Here is a 15972-nt window from a genome sequence, read left to right as displayed (position 1 = left end):
TCCACAACACACACACTCACACTACACGTGCACGCATGCGCGCGCGCGCACACACACACACACACAAAGCAGAGACTCAACTTTCCTTCAGTACACCTTCACACTACTCTGGGATCTTATTTATCCTCTGCAAATCAAATAACATATTATAACTTTCTTTCTTTCATAGAGATTTGTTTTTAACTCAGAAAAAAAACATATTCTCACCCCAGCCCAGCCCTGATCGCGCCTCTGCATCACCGCAGCTACTCCTTTTAACAATATAAATGTCGCCCAAGCAGCTTGTGGCTGCCCTGCAGCTAGCGCTGCTGCTGCTAGGGTTGGCCGCACCCTTGCCTCCAACTGTTCGCGCTGCTGACGAGGACCCCTTGCAAGACTTCTGCGTGGCCCTCAGCCCCGACGAGCTGCAGAAGCTCCAGCTCACCCTCAACATCAACGGCCTGCCATGCAAGCCTGCCGCTGCCGTGCAATCCTCTGACTTCGCCTCCCACCTGCTCCGCAACGCCACTAACTTCACCGGAAACCTCGGCTCCGCTGTCAACCTCCTCACCGCCGCCAACTTCGGCGCCCTCAACACGCAAGGCCTCTCCATTGCCCGCATCGACTACAAGCCCCGCGGCATCAACCCGCCGCACGTACACCCCCGTGCTACCGAAGTCCTCTACCTCGCCCAAGGCACGCTGCTCGTAGGCTTCGTCTCCACCTCCACCCAACCAACCGCCAACCAGTTCTTCTACCAAACCATCTATGCTGGTGATCTCTTCGTATTTCCCCGTGGCCTCGTCCACTTCCAATTCAACCCAGAAAAATCCAAGCCTGCCCTTGCCATCGCCGCCCTCAATAGCCAAAACCCTGGTGCCTCCCAACTCGCCGTTGCCCTCTTCGCCTCCCATCCGCCTCTCCCCGAGGAGGTGCTCGAGACCACTCTTGGCATTGATGATGATGAAGTGCGCCGCCTCATCGCCAGCGTCCAAAACACCCTCAACTAGGACACTCGGCCTACTAGGACACTTGGTGCGTCGGCACACCCCCCCAAATGATTGTTAGGAATAAAAAGGCCCAACACAGTCAACCTCCCGACACAATATGATAGTCAACCAACATTGAACACTTGTAATCTAGTGTTTGTAGTCCCATGCGTCCTAACAAATTTAAGGCATCCCCTAATGAAATTATAAATAAAGGACTACTTATTCTATTCTACTTCTATAATGTCGTCTTCTCTTCTCGATACTCATGCTTTAAAATTTGTACATTAGGTCATGCTCACATTATTAATTGCAAATTTTTATCGCAGCCAGCAACATTAAATGTTGTGCTTTACTCTTCAGTACATCATGAGAATGAGTTGAAGGGTTGTAAGCACTTATGACATGGGTGCAAAGGGTCTTGGCAAAACATTAGGGGTGCTACAACAACAATTCATAACCTAAATGATTATTCTAGTACATAATGGAGAGATGCATTACCTAGTTTTACACTGTTTTCTTATCCAACTATGTAATCAAAGTATTGGACAAATAGGATGGTTTTTAACACTTGGTTGGGTAATTGAAATCTTGACAAATAGGATGGCTTTTAACACATGGTTGGGTAATTGAAATCTTTTATCTCTTGTTAAATAAGCAACTATCAAGATTTGATAGTTGCTTGTTTGACACTTGGTTGGGTAATTGGAACCATTTATCTCTTGGACTTAAACAAGCATCTATCAAGATTTGATAGCTACTTGGTTGGGTAATTGGGATCTTTTATCTCTTGGTAAACAAGCAGCTATCAAGATTTGTTACAATTGGATAGCTTCTTATACATCCATAAAGTTGGCTTTATGGGTTGAGAAGAACTAAATACATCCTTGGGGCCATAAATTCTAGTACACCTTCAACCCTATGCTTTGTAAAGATCTTGGAAGCTGAACTATGCAAAGAAATGATTTTGCCACTTTTAACAAAGTTGCAATTTACATCCTCTTAGAAAGCATATGGTGTGCTTCATTGTGCTAGATATCTTGTTTACTTGTTTGAAACTTGTTATCATGATTTTGAGGAATAAGGAGTATTCATATAAATTTCATTCAATATATTGAGATAAATTTCATAGAGAATAAAACAGAGTATCCTCTATATGAAGATCAAAATCTCAAGTAAAACTCAGCAAATCAACAGATAAAATGTAAATAGACTGATAAGAGGACATAAAATGGAATATACTACTCAGAAGAACTATCAAAGGTTGCCAACTTGGCATAAAAGCACCTGTATCTGCTCTCAATAGAGCACAACCATATGCATCTAGAATCCCATTTGTGAAAAGAACCTATGATTGTCCTTGTGTATGCAAATCTATATCCAAGGGTTGTTTTTGAGAAAGCGTGTCATAATATAATATCTAACTTTACCAAATGATTTTCTCATATTAAATTGATCATTTAATGTGGGAGAATAAACAAGAACAAGAGTTAGAATAGAGACATGTGCTTCTAGACCTATCTCAACACGGGACCAAAAGGAGATATGGTTGCATCTCAATAGGGGTCCAAAAGGAGATGGTCTATCAAAGAGCAATGTGCAATAAGTGCTTTTAGACTTACCTCAGCAGGGGACCAAGAGGAGAGATGGTTACATCTCAATAAGGGTCCAAAAGGAGGTAGTTTATTAAAGAGCAATGTGCATCTAATGGAGCTTAAAAGACCTTAGGGTTAGCTTCATTAAAGACCTCCAATGGTTAGTGTTCAAAGTCCTTTGACCTAAGGCAGGTGGGAACTCGTCGTAAACTTGAGGTGCTTGTCGTGCTTGATGACTAAGGTGCTTGAGGTGCTTGTCATGCGTGATGACTAAGGTACTTGAGGTGCTTGTCATACTTAATGGGGGGGTAAGGTGCTTGAGTCAAAAAGAGACCCTACAAACTTAATGAGGAAGGTGCTTGAGAAGCTTCCCATACATGGGGCGTAAGGTGCTTGAGTGAAAAAGAGACCCTACAAACTTAATGAGGAAGGTGCTTGAGAAGCTTCCCATACATGCGGGGTTAAGGTGCTTGAATCAAAAAGAGACCCTATCAACTTAATGAGGAAGGAGCTTGAGAAGCTTCCTATGCATGAAAGTCCAAAAGTTAGGGGAATCTTTGACTTAACTTTACATTCACCCAAAGGGCACTCCTTTTTCAAAGGGCACATGGGACACATGTCAGACTCTCCCTATGCTTAACCACATGGTGTGTTTGATTGCTATTGGTTGGGCTAAAGAGGGGTCCAATGAGCTTCTAGTTCCATCCAACAAATATCTACATATTTTCAAGCTCTCTCTCTCTCTCTCTAAGGGGTAAGAAGGACACATGTCAAAAGACTACCCATGTACTTGAATGCATGCAGCATGTGATTGGCTAGAGGCCGGGAGAGGGGTCCAATGAGCTTGCAGCATGTGGAAAAGTTACAACGCGCCCAAGAAAGCAAGGGGGGTGCTAGGGGGATATACACCACACACACTCATTTGTGGATTCGTTCTCACTTGGTGAAAGTTGAGGAACTCCACCTCCTTCTCCAAGCTTGTGAGAAGTAAGAGCCTACACCAACACTCTTGGCTATGGAATGCAAATCCAACCAAGAGCCATGCTTCAATACTTAAGCTTGCCATCTTCTCCATCTTCATTACTATGCTATTATGTATGCTAGCAAGAAGAGTGATGATAAGTGAGGAACTATTTCTTTCTCCTATGAATGTTTCTTCTTCCTCTTCCCTATCCTCATTTCCTGCTCTTCATTGCATCACCTAGGTCACAAGGAACACAAAGATTGTATTGTACCAAGTATCTCTTGCAAAAGTATTGTTCATGCCAAGTTAACTAAATACCATGTTTATGTTGCTACCATCAATTAAGTTCACCCGCTATGCTCACAAAAGTAATCTCACAAAACTGCTTTATCTAATTCCCTAATTCTGCTACGCTCAAAGTTCATAGCCCATTTCCATTACAAAGTGTCAATGGATATGTATAGGCAATACCACAAAGAACATACATGATGGCCAAACACATATGGCAATCTAAAACAATGCTCTAAGAAATACATACAACTGTTGCTAATGACAATCTGTAACCTGCCTCTCACGGTCAACAAACTGTCTCTTTGTCTCGCTCTCTACAATGCCATAGAGCATGTGAAAATATGTAGTTGATGCCAACACCGATGCCAATGTCATGTGCCACTTCATCTATGGAAGTGGCACCTCACCCTTGCATGCCAATGTCATGTGCCACTTCATCTATGGAAGTGGCACCTCACCCTTGCATGTCAATGTTGGAGGAGAAGCCGATGCCACAAGCCAGAAAAATGGGTTGTCAATGTCGAGAAAATTGGGTATCCATGTCGACTTCAGCCGCCATACAGAATTGTCTTTCGTGCTCGAAAATGCCGAAGTTCTCAAAACCCAAAGTTGGAGTGTATGTGTATGTATATGTGTGCATACACACCGTCACTTTCTCTTGCTCTTTGTAGCATTACAGATTTTCTTTTCAATTTTCCAACACTACTCATGTGATGTAGCACTACAAAAACCTAAGGCTTCATTTTTCACACTCCAACATTGGATTTTCTTTGTTTACCAATGCTTCTATAAACTGTTGCAAAAACCTCCAACGTTGCAAATTTTTTCTAGTACCCAATCCTCCCTTTGGACTATCACTATAAGAAAGGGGGTTCAATGTCTCTAGAATAGCCGTGCATCAACAAGAGTTTTTGGAGAGAAAAAGGATTGGGCACACTTGTATCAGCACACATGTCAACCCGTGTAGCACGACCGTCATCTAACAGTAATCCTCAAGGGTATAAGCGTAGGTATGCATTTAGTAATTGCCACGCAGATTGTCACGTTGATAGCCACTGTGATAGCCGCAATTATACCCTCCATGCAATTGACGGGAGCAAAGCGAACCCCGAACCCCGACGGCCTCTAAAACACCGGGGACCGAATGGCGCGCCTCGAGCCTGTCATGGTAAAGCAAACAGGGGGCACCACCTAGCTTCAGCGGCTATGACGCAAACAACACACCACCATAACAAAGTTTTCATCCAAGAGAGATGGATGCTTGGGAGTAATGATGAAAAGGAAAGGGAATGAGATCAAGTGAGAGAGAGAGAGAGAGAGAGAGAGAGGGAGGGGGTATAGCGGCTTAGTACTTAGGCATCACAAAAGGATGGCGAATCCGCACACCCTTCACATATACACAAGCTCACTCCAAAACACAAGACTAGGTGGCGATTCCGCACACCTCACATGGGCAAAACATTGCAAGAAAACATACTCACAAAACCCCAAGCTTTATTTAGAGAATTAGGCGATGAAATGGGGAGCATAGGGTAGGGGAATGAGAAGGGAGAGAGTGGTAGAGCACATGGCGGATATGTGGGAGTTGATGGCGAAGACTCGCACGAGGATTATGGCCATCATCCTTCATTTAGTTGCCCTTCATCTTCCATAGCCAAGGGTGTAGAGGTCATGCTCAAGACAAGCATTGTGATTGCGGTGATGGTGATGGTGTGGGTGTGTGTGTGTGTGCACTAGGCACACATAGTGCATAGTGTACTCTTTTGGTGATGGTGTGTGTGTTTAGTGTGATGGTGACCCCTCTTTATATAGGGGAGGAGGGGGGAGAAATTCTAGAATTTAGAAATGAAGAAATCATTATCTACATAGGCCATGTGACTGGGGGCCCCACTTGTCTGGCTGTGTGTATATGTGCTAGAACAGCAGTCTCATGAGAGAGAGACTAAGAGAGAGAGATGGGTTGATGAAAAAAAGTGAGAGGTGACATGGAGAATAAAGTAATTACAAGAGGGGACAGAGGGGAGTGTGTTCAGAGGTGAATCTGTGTGCAGATGTGTGTGAACACAAGAAAAATCAGGTAACCACCGGGTGGGGATGGGTCTGTGGGCACTTTTTTCAGTGGAAACTGAGTGTGTGTGAGTGTGGGGGAGGTTATTTAGCTACAAGACAAGAGACATGGCACCCTTTAGAGAGAGGGGGGGGTATTTGGGTCATGGGATATGATAGGAGAGAGAAAGAGGGGGTGGGGTATACTATTTTGGAAGATAGGGTAAGTTGCATGTGAGTTAGGGTGCATTATTGGTGAGTTATAATGCATTATTGGTGAGAGGTGGGGTAGCTTAAGGGGAGAGAGAAAGGAGAAAGGACAAGGGGAAGAGAGAGGGGGTTGACCTTTTGAGTGGAGGAGAGGAAAAGGGACACCCGGCGAGGCAACAGTGAAGAAAAAAAGAGGCAAGGTGGGGATGGGCTACCCGCAGGCATGAGGTGGCCTATTTTACCTTTCTTATATATTTACATAATCATACTTTATTTTTTTTCTTACTTTTTCCAATGCCTTTTATCACTCCCTCCCTAAGAGGGGGTTTTCATGGGGTGGGGACGAGAGAAGAGGGGTATGGGAGCTTGGCTTGTGAAAAGCCCCCATCATTAGCCCTCCCCTTTTGGCTAGAGGCATTCATGTCTCTAGCTCATCTGTTTGATCAATATCGTCGGAGGTGGCGGCTGATGGTGTGTCCTCATCTGGAATGTCAATTGGTGGAGCCTGGTCAAATCGAAGAAAATAAGGTTTAAGTCGCCAACCATTTACCCTGGTTTTATGAAGTTTTCCATCAGCCTCCATAAGCTGGTAGCTTCCATTGGCATACTTTTTCCTGACGATGAAAGGACCTTCCCATTGGAGTAGGAGTTTCTTATCCTTGCGCGTGCCGAAGCGATTGTCATAGCGGAGCACCAACATTCCTTTCTTCAATTCTTTTTTCCGGAGATGCTCGTTAAAGCTAAGCCGTCTATGCTCTGCTTGTGCTGCATAATAATTTATTGCTTCTTCTCTGTCCAGCTGCAGTCTTTCCAAGTTGATGATGTGATCTCTCAAATGCATGTTGGGCTGTTGAAGCTGGCTTGCCATTACTCTGAGACTTTGTAGTTGCACTTCAATGGGCAAGATTGCTTCCTTACCAAATACTAGATGATACGGTGTGAATCCCAAGGATGTACGAAATGAAGTTCTGTAGGCCCATAAAGCTGGTAGTAGATACTTATCCCAGTCTCCAGGATGATTGTTTACCTGCTTGGTAATAATTTTAGAAACCATTCCATTTATCTTTTCAACTAGGCCATTACATTGAGGGTAATATGGTGAAGAGTGCCTCCTTGTAATGCCCAATTTCTGCATTAATTCTCCTACCAAGTCTGCTCTGAAACCTTGTCCTCTATCAGAGATGATCTCTAAAGGTGTGCCAAACCTACAGCATATGTGCTCGTAGATAAATTTAGCTACCTCTATCGCTGTGATTCTAGTGGTGGCTGTAGCCTCTGCCCATCTAGTCATGTAGTCGACCCCCATGATAATGTAGAATTTTCCTGAGTTGGCCCTAGGTAATGGCCCAATGGCATCAATACCCCATTTTTCAAATGGGCCATATGAGAGAATAGGTGTCTGTGGTTCAGGCATAAGTGACCTAGTGCCGGCCTTTTGACACAACTTACACGTTTTGCACCAGTGGTGTACATCACGGTTGAGGCTAGGCCATATGAAGCCTGCCTGCAAGATTTTCCTACTTGTTATGTCTAGGGCAAAGTGACCACCACAAACCCCGTCGTGACAACTAGCAATTACTCCCGTGATTTCCTGAGAGAGAGGGACCTTCCTGAGTATTTGGTCCTTACCCTTACAGTACAAACCATCATTGATGAGTCGATACCTTGTGGCCTTCCGCGTCAGCCATTGCTTCTGTCCCTTTGTTAAATCTGATGGGCATTCTCCTGTTTCCAAAAAATGCATGATGTCAGGCAAGGCACCACTGCCTTGAAATAGAGGGAGCTTTAGCATTATTGCTCCAACCACCACTTCTTGTAGTTTTTCACTTGCTAGGGCATCTGCTTCTTGGTTTTGAGCCCTTGGGATATGGTGTATTTGAACTTCTTCAAACTTACCCAACAAGGTTTTTACACCACTTAAGTGAGTCCTTAAACTAGGATTCTTGCATGTCCATGCTCCATTTACTTGCCTTACCAGAAGTAGAGCATCCCCAAATACATTAAAGCATTGTACACCTTGTGAGACGCACCATTGTAGACCCTTGGTTAATGCTGCATACTCAGCTTCATTGTTAGAATGTGAATCTAACAATTGGCCCAACGAAAATATCTTTGTTATCAAAGACCACTATGCCTGCAGCTGCTTTGTCGGACGCTCGCTTGTAGGCTCCATCAAAGTAGAGAGAGTATGCTCCTTCTACCATCGGTGGTACTGGAGGTAATCGGACTTCTCCTTCCTTAGATTGCTTCTCCTTCCCTTCAAAGACTTGGTAGGTCATGAGTCTCCCCAAACTTGCCCTTGTCGTGCTTTCTACCTGTACCGTGTAGTCAAACTCTTGCAGACGAACTAGCCATTTAGTAATTCTAGCAGACACATCCATGTGTTGTACAACATAGGGAAATATTTCATCCGTGGTTAGAATCACAAATTGCTTAGGCAGCAAATATGACCTAAACTTTGTAGTTGCAAATCTAAGAGCTAGGACTAAGTGTTCCACATGGGTGAAACCTTTCTCTCCTGCTGTCATCATTAGACTAGAGAAGTAGATTGGCCTCATGAAAGATGTCGTCGTATCCTTTTGGAGTAGCACAGCCCCCAATGAGTCATCACCAACACTTGAGTTGACATAGAATTTTTCATCCCACTTAGGTGGTGAGATAGTTGGCAGAGTGGCTAAGACCTCCTTTACCTTGTTGTAGTGATGTTCGCTTTCCTCGTCCCAAGTGAAAGTTGATCTTTGAGTGAGTTGTTGCAGTGGTAGAACAAGTTGTGATAGTAGATGTATGAATCTACTTAAGTACCTCACCTTCTGTAGAAAAAAGACCAGTTGACGTGCGGTCGTTGGTGAAGGTAGGGCTATGAGTGCGGACACCTTACTTGGGTCGGCGTTGATACCTTTTGCTGAAATTTCATGGCCTAGTAGAATGACTTTACTCTCCCCAATGTGGCATTTATCCACATTTAATTGCCCACCTAGGCTCTGCAACCTGGCCAAACCTTCAGTTACCTTTTCTAAATGTGAAATACGGGAGCTATATATACAAAAATCATCAATGAACACTCTTATGGATGTTCCAAAGAACGGTTGAAAAACATATGTGACATATCTTTGGAATGTGGCAGGTGCATTTGTGAGACCAAATGGCATAACCCTGTATGCAAAACAACCCCATGGCGTGATAAAAGTGGTTTTTAGCTGATCTTCCAAGGCTATGCGTATTTGAAAGTATCCAGAATAACCATCACAGACGGTATAGCATTCAAAACCCGCTACTTCATTCAGAATTTCATCCAAGAAAGGGAGAGGAAAGTGGTCTCTCTTTGTAGCTGCATTTAGTGGTTTGTAGTCAACACAGACCCTCCACTTACCATTCTTTTTAGGCGTCACCACTATGGGTGACACCCATTCTGAGTTTTCTACAGGATAGATGAATCCCGCCTCCAGCAGTTTCCTTACCTCGGCCAAGAGTGCCTTTTCTTGTATGACCCCCAATCGTCGTAGCTTTTGCACAACTGGTTTTACCCCTTCCTTCAGCTTAATATGATGTTCCACCACTGTAATGCCTGTGATTCTTTCATAGTTGTCAATGAACAGGTTAGGAAATCCCATCAACATTTGCAAAAAACTATCTTTCTCCTCAAGTGTTAATTCCGTAGACAACATACCCTCCAACCTACTTCCTCCTAGGCCAGGTGATTTTCTCTCCTCTTCATTGGGTTTCCCTTTTGGTGATGGATCACCAGTTGTGCTTACCCTTTGTGGATCCTTCATAATGATACCCATCACATCAATGGAACTGTCACTTTCGTCGGTGGATGTGGTCTCCTCCTCAGAACTGGAAGATTCGCTAGTGGTTTTATCTGCCGATGTTTCCAAATTCATTTGCGTCTGCTTGCCAATCCTCATGTCGTAGTAGATTGTCTCCCCTTTCTTACCGGTCATGCGTAAAAGGCCAGTACCCCAGTCCTGTTTTGCCTTCATGGCCATCAACCATGGCCTTCCCAAAATTAGTGGATAGCCCTCCCCCTTAGTAGGCATTACAAAAACATCTACCTCTACCTCAGTGTTGAAAGCTTTGATTTTCACGGCACTTACCACACCCACACACTTTACTTTTGCGTTGTCTGGCATCTTTGCCTTGCATGGAGAAGGCCTGTCAACCTCGAGCCCTAATCGAAGCATCATAGCTTCGCTCATTACACAGATTTTTGCACCTCCATCAATGTAGGTGTTTCCAACCCTCTTTCCTTTTATGTTTACGTCGACAATTGGAAGGATGTCATCCATGTTGCATCCCGAAATTGCTCCGGCTACCTTTGTTTTGGAGCGTCTTGTACTTACCATTTTAGACCATTGTCGCCTTACTTTTGGTGCAAGATGCAGCAGCTGTGGCCATGTAATCTTCGGTCCTTGCTCTACCACATCCAATGTTAGATCATAGGGCTTAGAACTTTCCCCTAGCTGGAAGTCGGTGATGCCCAATTTCCGTCGTGGCCTGGATGGCCTCTTGCTAGTTTCTCCTCTCATGCTTCTCTCATCATCTGATTGTGTAGCTTTCTCCCTCCTAGCTCTTTTCAAAGTCATGGCTTCAAGTGGTTCTAAAAAGGTTACCTTCTCCTTACCCTTGTCCCTCTCCTTTGCTCTGGGTGGATCCACTACTATGGCTTTTCCTTTCTCTTCTAGCCTTATGATGTTTACACGGCGATCAGGTGGTCCGGGGCTGGTGGAAGAGGTGGGATGGATGCTTGTAGTGGTGTCTGGGGTGGACGTAGAATTTGTGTTGGTGGGGGTGGTGCTCGAGGTGGGGGTGTTCTTTCTCTAGGGGGTGACAATTGGTTCCTCCTACCTCCTCTATTATAGTTTTGTCGTGGTTTGGGACAGTAGTACATACCGTGACCGTCTTCTACGCATTTGTAGCAATGATACTCCCTATTTTGTCGTCATGCTCTTCCAGGGTCTTGATCTCTTTCTTGACTCCTCCCTTGTTGTATTAAGTGGACCGACAAATTCTGCAGTTGGTCAGTAATATGGGCCAACATATCTTGTTGGTCATCTCTTACCCCAAGAGCCGGTGGTGGTGGTAGAATGGTGGTTGTCGTAGTTGTTGGTCGACGCGATGTTCCTGATTCTGTTGACTCGGTTTCTTTGGCTTTCATTCACAGCTTCTTGTCTTTAAGGCGAGCAATCTCAACGGCTAGCTCGTACGTAGCCGAGAATCTACCTTTCATCTTCTCCTTGAGAAGCGGCCATAAGCCATGCGTGAACCGATCTTTTTTTAGGAAATCGGGTGCGGCTTCCCCCCTTGCCAGTGACTCAACCCACCGTTCCCACAAATCCACAAATTTGGACTCATAGGTGGCATATTCTAAAAGACTCTCCTGCTTCAAGTCTCTCAACTTGTCCCACAACTTTTCTGAAGTGGTACCTCCCCCAAAGCGCCTCTTAAAAGCGGTTTTTAAGGGTTCCTAGTCATCCTTGGTTGCTTGTGGAAGTGCATTGTACCATGATCTAGCTTCTAGCTTCATGAGATGCTTAAAGATTCTAACCCGGGATTCATCCGTATCTTTGTTGCTCACTACAAATGCTACTTCAAAGTCATCTAGGAAGTCTGTTACCAAATCCTCCCCCTTATTTCCTTTAAATGTTGGAAATGCTACACTTGCCATGATTACTGAGAGAGAGCTAGAAAGACACACTGCTTAACTTGCAAAAGTTTTTTTCTTCTTTACAAGGAGGCGTGTATACCCTCTTATACTAGGACATAGATTAAAACTTCAAACGGTACATTGCCTTGTACCAAAGGTAAGACAAATGGTTGATCTGATGCCAGAACCTCAAAAAATTGCTCCCCACCCAGCATGGTGTCAATGACGCGCTGGTAGTGAGCCTTCAAATCCAGTATTACCTTGATTGAGCGTACACGTGTTAGTATGTGTGATTTGTCTTGAGGTAGGTTGTACTGATTCATGTAAATCTTAGAGGTGCTTAGTCACTGTCCAAGCTTGTGGGAGAGGGTGGTGTTCTTTCCTGAAACAAACTCAGTAGATCCCTAGTTTCTCTAGTGAGAGTGTGAGCCAATGATTCCGTTATCTGTGCTGCAGCATCAGGTGCGACTTCAAAACTGACTGTGATAATTACCTCGGTGACTTGAGTTACCCGATTCTCAAAGTAGAATAGTGTTGATCCTCTATTGTGTAGAGCTCCTTCCATTTTGTTGTTGTGGGTTGGTTGTAGGTTGCGGACATGGTTTCGACCTTCTCCTTCTTCTTCTTGGCACTTGGCCTATGTATATCCACTGGGTTTGGCGTGTTGGTTGACTCTCCCACTGCAAATCGATTACCGTTACGCTTGGCACTCGAGCTTCGATGGAGATGCGGAGTTCGTCTAGTTGTGCTTGGAGCTCTTCTTCTTCTGTCGTCCAATTAGCAAATCCTGCTAGCCATTCATCCATTCACAATAGTTTAGGGTTTCAGTCTTGTAAACTGAAGGGTTTCATGAAAAGATCCTCCGTGGGGGCACCAAATGACGGGAGCAAAGCGAACCCCGAACCCCGACGGCCTCTAAAACACCGGGGACCGAATGGCGCACCTCGAGCCTGTCATGGTAAAGCAAACAGGGGGCACCACCTAGCTTCAGCGGCTAGGACGCAAACAACACACCACCATAACAAAGTTTTCATCCAAGAGAGATGGATGCTTGGGAGTAATGATGAAAAGGAAAGGGAATGAGATCGAGAGAGAGAGAGAGAGAGAGAGAGAGAGAGAGAGTGAGGGAGGGGGTATAGCGGCTTAGTACTTAGGCATCACAAAAGGATGGCGAATCCGCACACCCTTCACATATACACAAGCTCACTCCAAAACACAAGACTAGGTGGCGATTCCGCACACCTCACATGGGCAAAACATTGCAAGAAAACATACTCACAAAACCCCAAGCTTTATTTAGAGAATTAGGCAATGAAATGGGGAGCATAGGGTAGGGGAATGAGAAGGGAGAGAGTGGTAGAGCACATGGCGGATAGGTGGGAGTTGATGGCGAAGACTCGCACGAGGATTATGGCCATCATCCTTCATTTAGTTGCCCTTCATCTTCCATAGCCAAGGGTTTAGAGGTCATGCTCAAGACAAGCATGGTGATTGCGGTGATGGTGATGGTGTGGGTGTGTGTGTGTGTGTGCACTAGGCACACATAGTGCATAGTGTACTCTTTTGGTGATGGTGTGTGTGTTTAGTGTGATGGTGACCCCTCTTTATATAGGGGAGGAGGGGGGAGAAATTCTAGAATTTAGAAATGAAGAAATCATTATCTACATAGGCCACGTGACTATGGGTCCCACTTGTCTGGCTGTGTGTATATGTACCAGAACAGCAGTCTCAAGAGAGAGAGACTAAGAGAGAGAGATGGGTTGATGAAAAAACGTTAGAGGTGACATGGAGAATAAAGTAATTACAAGAGGGGAGAGAGGGGAGTGTGTTCAGAGGTGAACCTGTGTGCAGATGTGTGTGAACACAAGAAAAATCAGGTAACCACCGGGTGGGGATGGGTCTGTGGGCACTCTTTTCAGTGGAAACTGAGTGTGTGTGAGTGTGGGGGAGGTTATTTAGATACAAGACAAGAGACATGGCGCCCTTTAGAGAGAGAGGGGGGTATTTGGGTCATGGGATATGATAGGAGAGAGAAAGAGGGGGTGGGGTATACTATTTTGGAAGATAGGGTAGTTGCATGTGAGTTAGGGTACATTATTGGTGAGTTATAATGCATTATTGGTGAGAGGTGGGGTAGCTTGAGGGGAGAGAGAAAGGAGAAAGGACAAGGGGAAGAGAGAGGGGGTTGACCTTTTGAGTGGAGGAGAGGAAAAGGGACACCCGGCGGGGCAACAGTGAAGAAAAAAAGAGGCAAGGTGGGGATGGGCTACCCGCAGGCATGAGGTGGTCTATTTTACCTTTCTTATATATTACCATAATCATACTTTATTTTTTTCTTACTTTTTCCAATGCCTTTTATCACTCCCTCCCTAAGAGGGGGTTTTCATGGGGTGGGGACGAGAGAAGAGGGGTATGGGAGCTTGGCTTGTGAAAATCCCCCATCACAATTTATTTATAAAAAAAATCCAAGGATCTTGGATGATTCAAGTTCCCATATGTGAAGACTTTGAATCATCCAAAGATCCTTGAATTTATTTATTTTTACAATATAGATATCACATTTATTTATTATTTAAAAATTCACAATATCATACAACTTTTGAAACATAAAAAACTAAAAAACAATTTATTGACAAACTTCTTTTATAAAGAGTTTGCAAAATGTATACAAGGCCTTTTAGCCGGGCATCTAAAATAAAAGTGAAATATTTACAAGGGCTCTTGGTCGGGCGTTCAAAATGTGAGGGGATTATGTTGTACAAGAGATCTTGGCCGGGCGTTCAAAATGTGAGGGGATTGTACTATTAGTATAAGTTAGTAACCCTCATCGTCACCCTGGCCACCCTCATCGTCCTCGCCCTCGTTAGTGCCACCTCTTCAAGTCTACACAAATAACAAAGTAAACCACATAATTAGTAAATAACAAAATTAGTTAGGTTGACTTCGTACTTGTGTAGTGGTCAAGGTATCGATGAGAGCATTGGGTTGTGCTTGATTGATGTGGCCTTGTTCGAGCATCCACATGTAGGTATTGTATTCATCATTGTGTTTCCAATACTTCACCACCTCCCTTGACACTCGATGTCCTATGATGTTTACCTGCATATTAAGCATTATTTACATTAGTTTACATCAATATTATGGTTCAAATAAAAACTAAATGTCGAGATTCTTGATAGGCTTCTGCAGAAAATTTAGCGCTCAAAATTTCAAAACTCTGATATAGCCAGCACGTTTAGAACGTGCCAAAACCTCAGGGTAGACTCCTGAATCACGTGTATCCGAGTCCGGGTGTGAGAGATATGCCAAAAACCTCCATTTTCGGTCCAAAAACGCAGCATAAACTTGTTGTTGTTGCATCTACTGTAATTCAAAATAGAATTTCAGAAAATGAAAATCACCATTACGTTTGGATTGTGTCAAACCCCCAACTTAGACTCCTGGATCATATCCATCCGACTCCGTTTGACGGAGATATGCAAAAAACATTGTTTCGAGAGCCAAAAAACACAAAAAATGAGCTGCAATACTTCTTGTTCCTGCTCTTTTTCTGCAATTAACAATGGCTTGCTACACAAGCTGAATATACATGCCTAATCTGAGATGTGACATCGTCGAGCCGTATCCACCTCCGCCGAGCTCAAGCCGCCATAGCCGAGAGCTCCGTTGATTCCGTCTCGCCGGGAAGCCATCGCACGTGCATCACCAAAGCTCTGATACCAATTGTGAGTGCGCGAATGCGGTGCGTGTATGGAGAGTGACAAGGGAAGAGAGAGAGAGAGAGAGAGAGAGAGAGAGAGAGAGAGAGAGAGAGTACACAGGATGTAGGTGGAGCTCCCAAATCTCACTGTATGAGCACAATATGAGAATGAGTGAGAGCTCCTTATTCTTTGTATGTATAAAGAATAAGGAGATAAATTAGGTGGTCGGGCACTGGCCGGTGGACACGGGCAAAGCACGGTGAGGCACACCTCCTTTATCCAACACTGGCAAGTTAGTGGACGATCCTCCCCCACCTCCTCCAAAGCAAGCATCAAAACAAGAGCCTCCCTCGATCCTCGTCTTCGCTGGTTGTAAGTGGACTCTCGTCAGCCCCTAGAGCCACGTGAACTACGTCGCTCACTCTAACCTAAAGAAGATCGACGACCACGAGGGCTAGGATGGCCTGATGGTCAAAGCGGGGAGGGTTGATGCGAGGGAATCGTAGAAGAGGGTGCCGAGGGAAATGGTGAAGGAAATGTAGTAACAGGG

At 44.5% G+C, this 15972-nt stretch overlaps 1 protein-coding gene across 1 annotated transcript; it reads right to left on the bottom strand.

Moving 5' to 3' along the window:
* Positions 1-314: 314 nt before the first annotated feature.
* LOC147444028 (uncharacterized) lies at positions 315-15081 on the bottom strand. Its single transcript, XM_086528061.1, has 3 exons — positions 14938-15081; positions 14671-14820; positions 315-1010 (listed from the first exon to the last, which is right to left on the bottom strand). The coding sequence occupies exons 1-3, from the start codon at positions 15079-15081 to the stop codon at positions 315-317; spliced, it is 990 nt and encodes a 329-aa protein (XP_086384187.1).
* Between the last annotated feature and the right edge of the window lie 891 nt (positions 15082-15972).

The sequence above is a fragment of the Adiantum capillus-veneris genome, chromosome 13, assembly GCF_014529385.1.
Source record: "Adiantum capillus-veneris isolate H3 chromosome 13, ASM1452938v2, whole genome shotgun sequence".
Lineage (NCBI taxonomy): Eukaryota > Viridiplantae > Streptophyta > Polypodiopsida > Polypodiales > Pteridaceae > Adiantum > Adiantum capillus-veneris.
This window is presented reverse-complemented; position numbering and strand designations above follow the sequence as displayed.

Excerpts from the sequence above, each read along its gene's own strand:
- LOC147444028 (XM_086528061.1), bottom strand. The coding sequence starts at position 15,081 with ATGCAACAACAACAAGTTTATGCTGCGTTTTTGGACCGAAAATGGAGG. Across the intron at positions 14,821-14,937 it reads AACGTGCTGGCTATATCAGA|GTAAACATCATAGGACATCG; the intron begins GTTTTGAAATTT and ends CTTAATATGCAG. Across the intron at positions 1,011-14,670 it reads ATACCTTGACCACTACACAA|TGTCCTAGTAGGCCGAGTGT; the intron begins GTACGAAGTCAA and ends CGACGCACCAAG.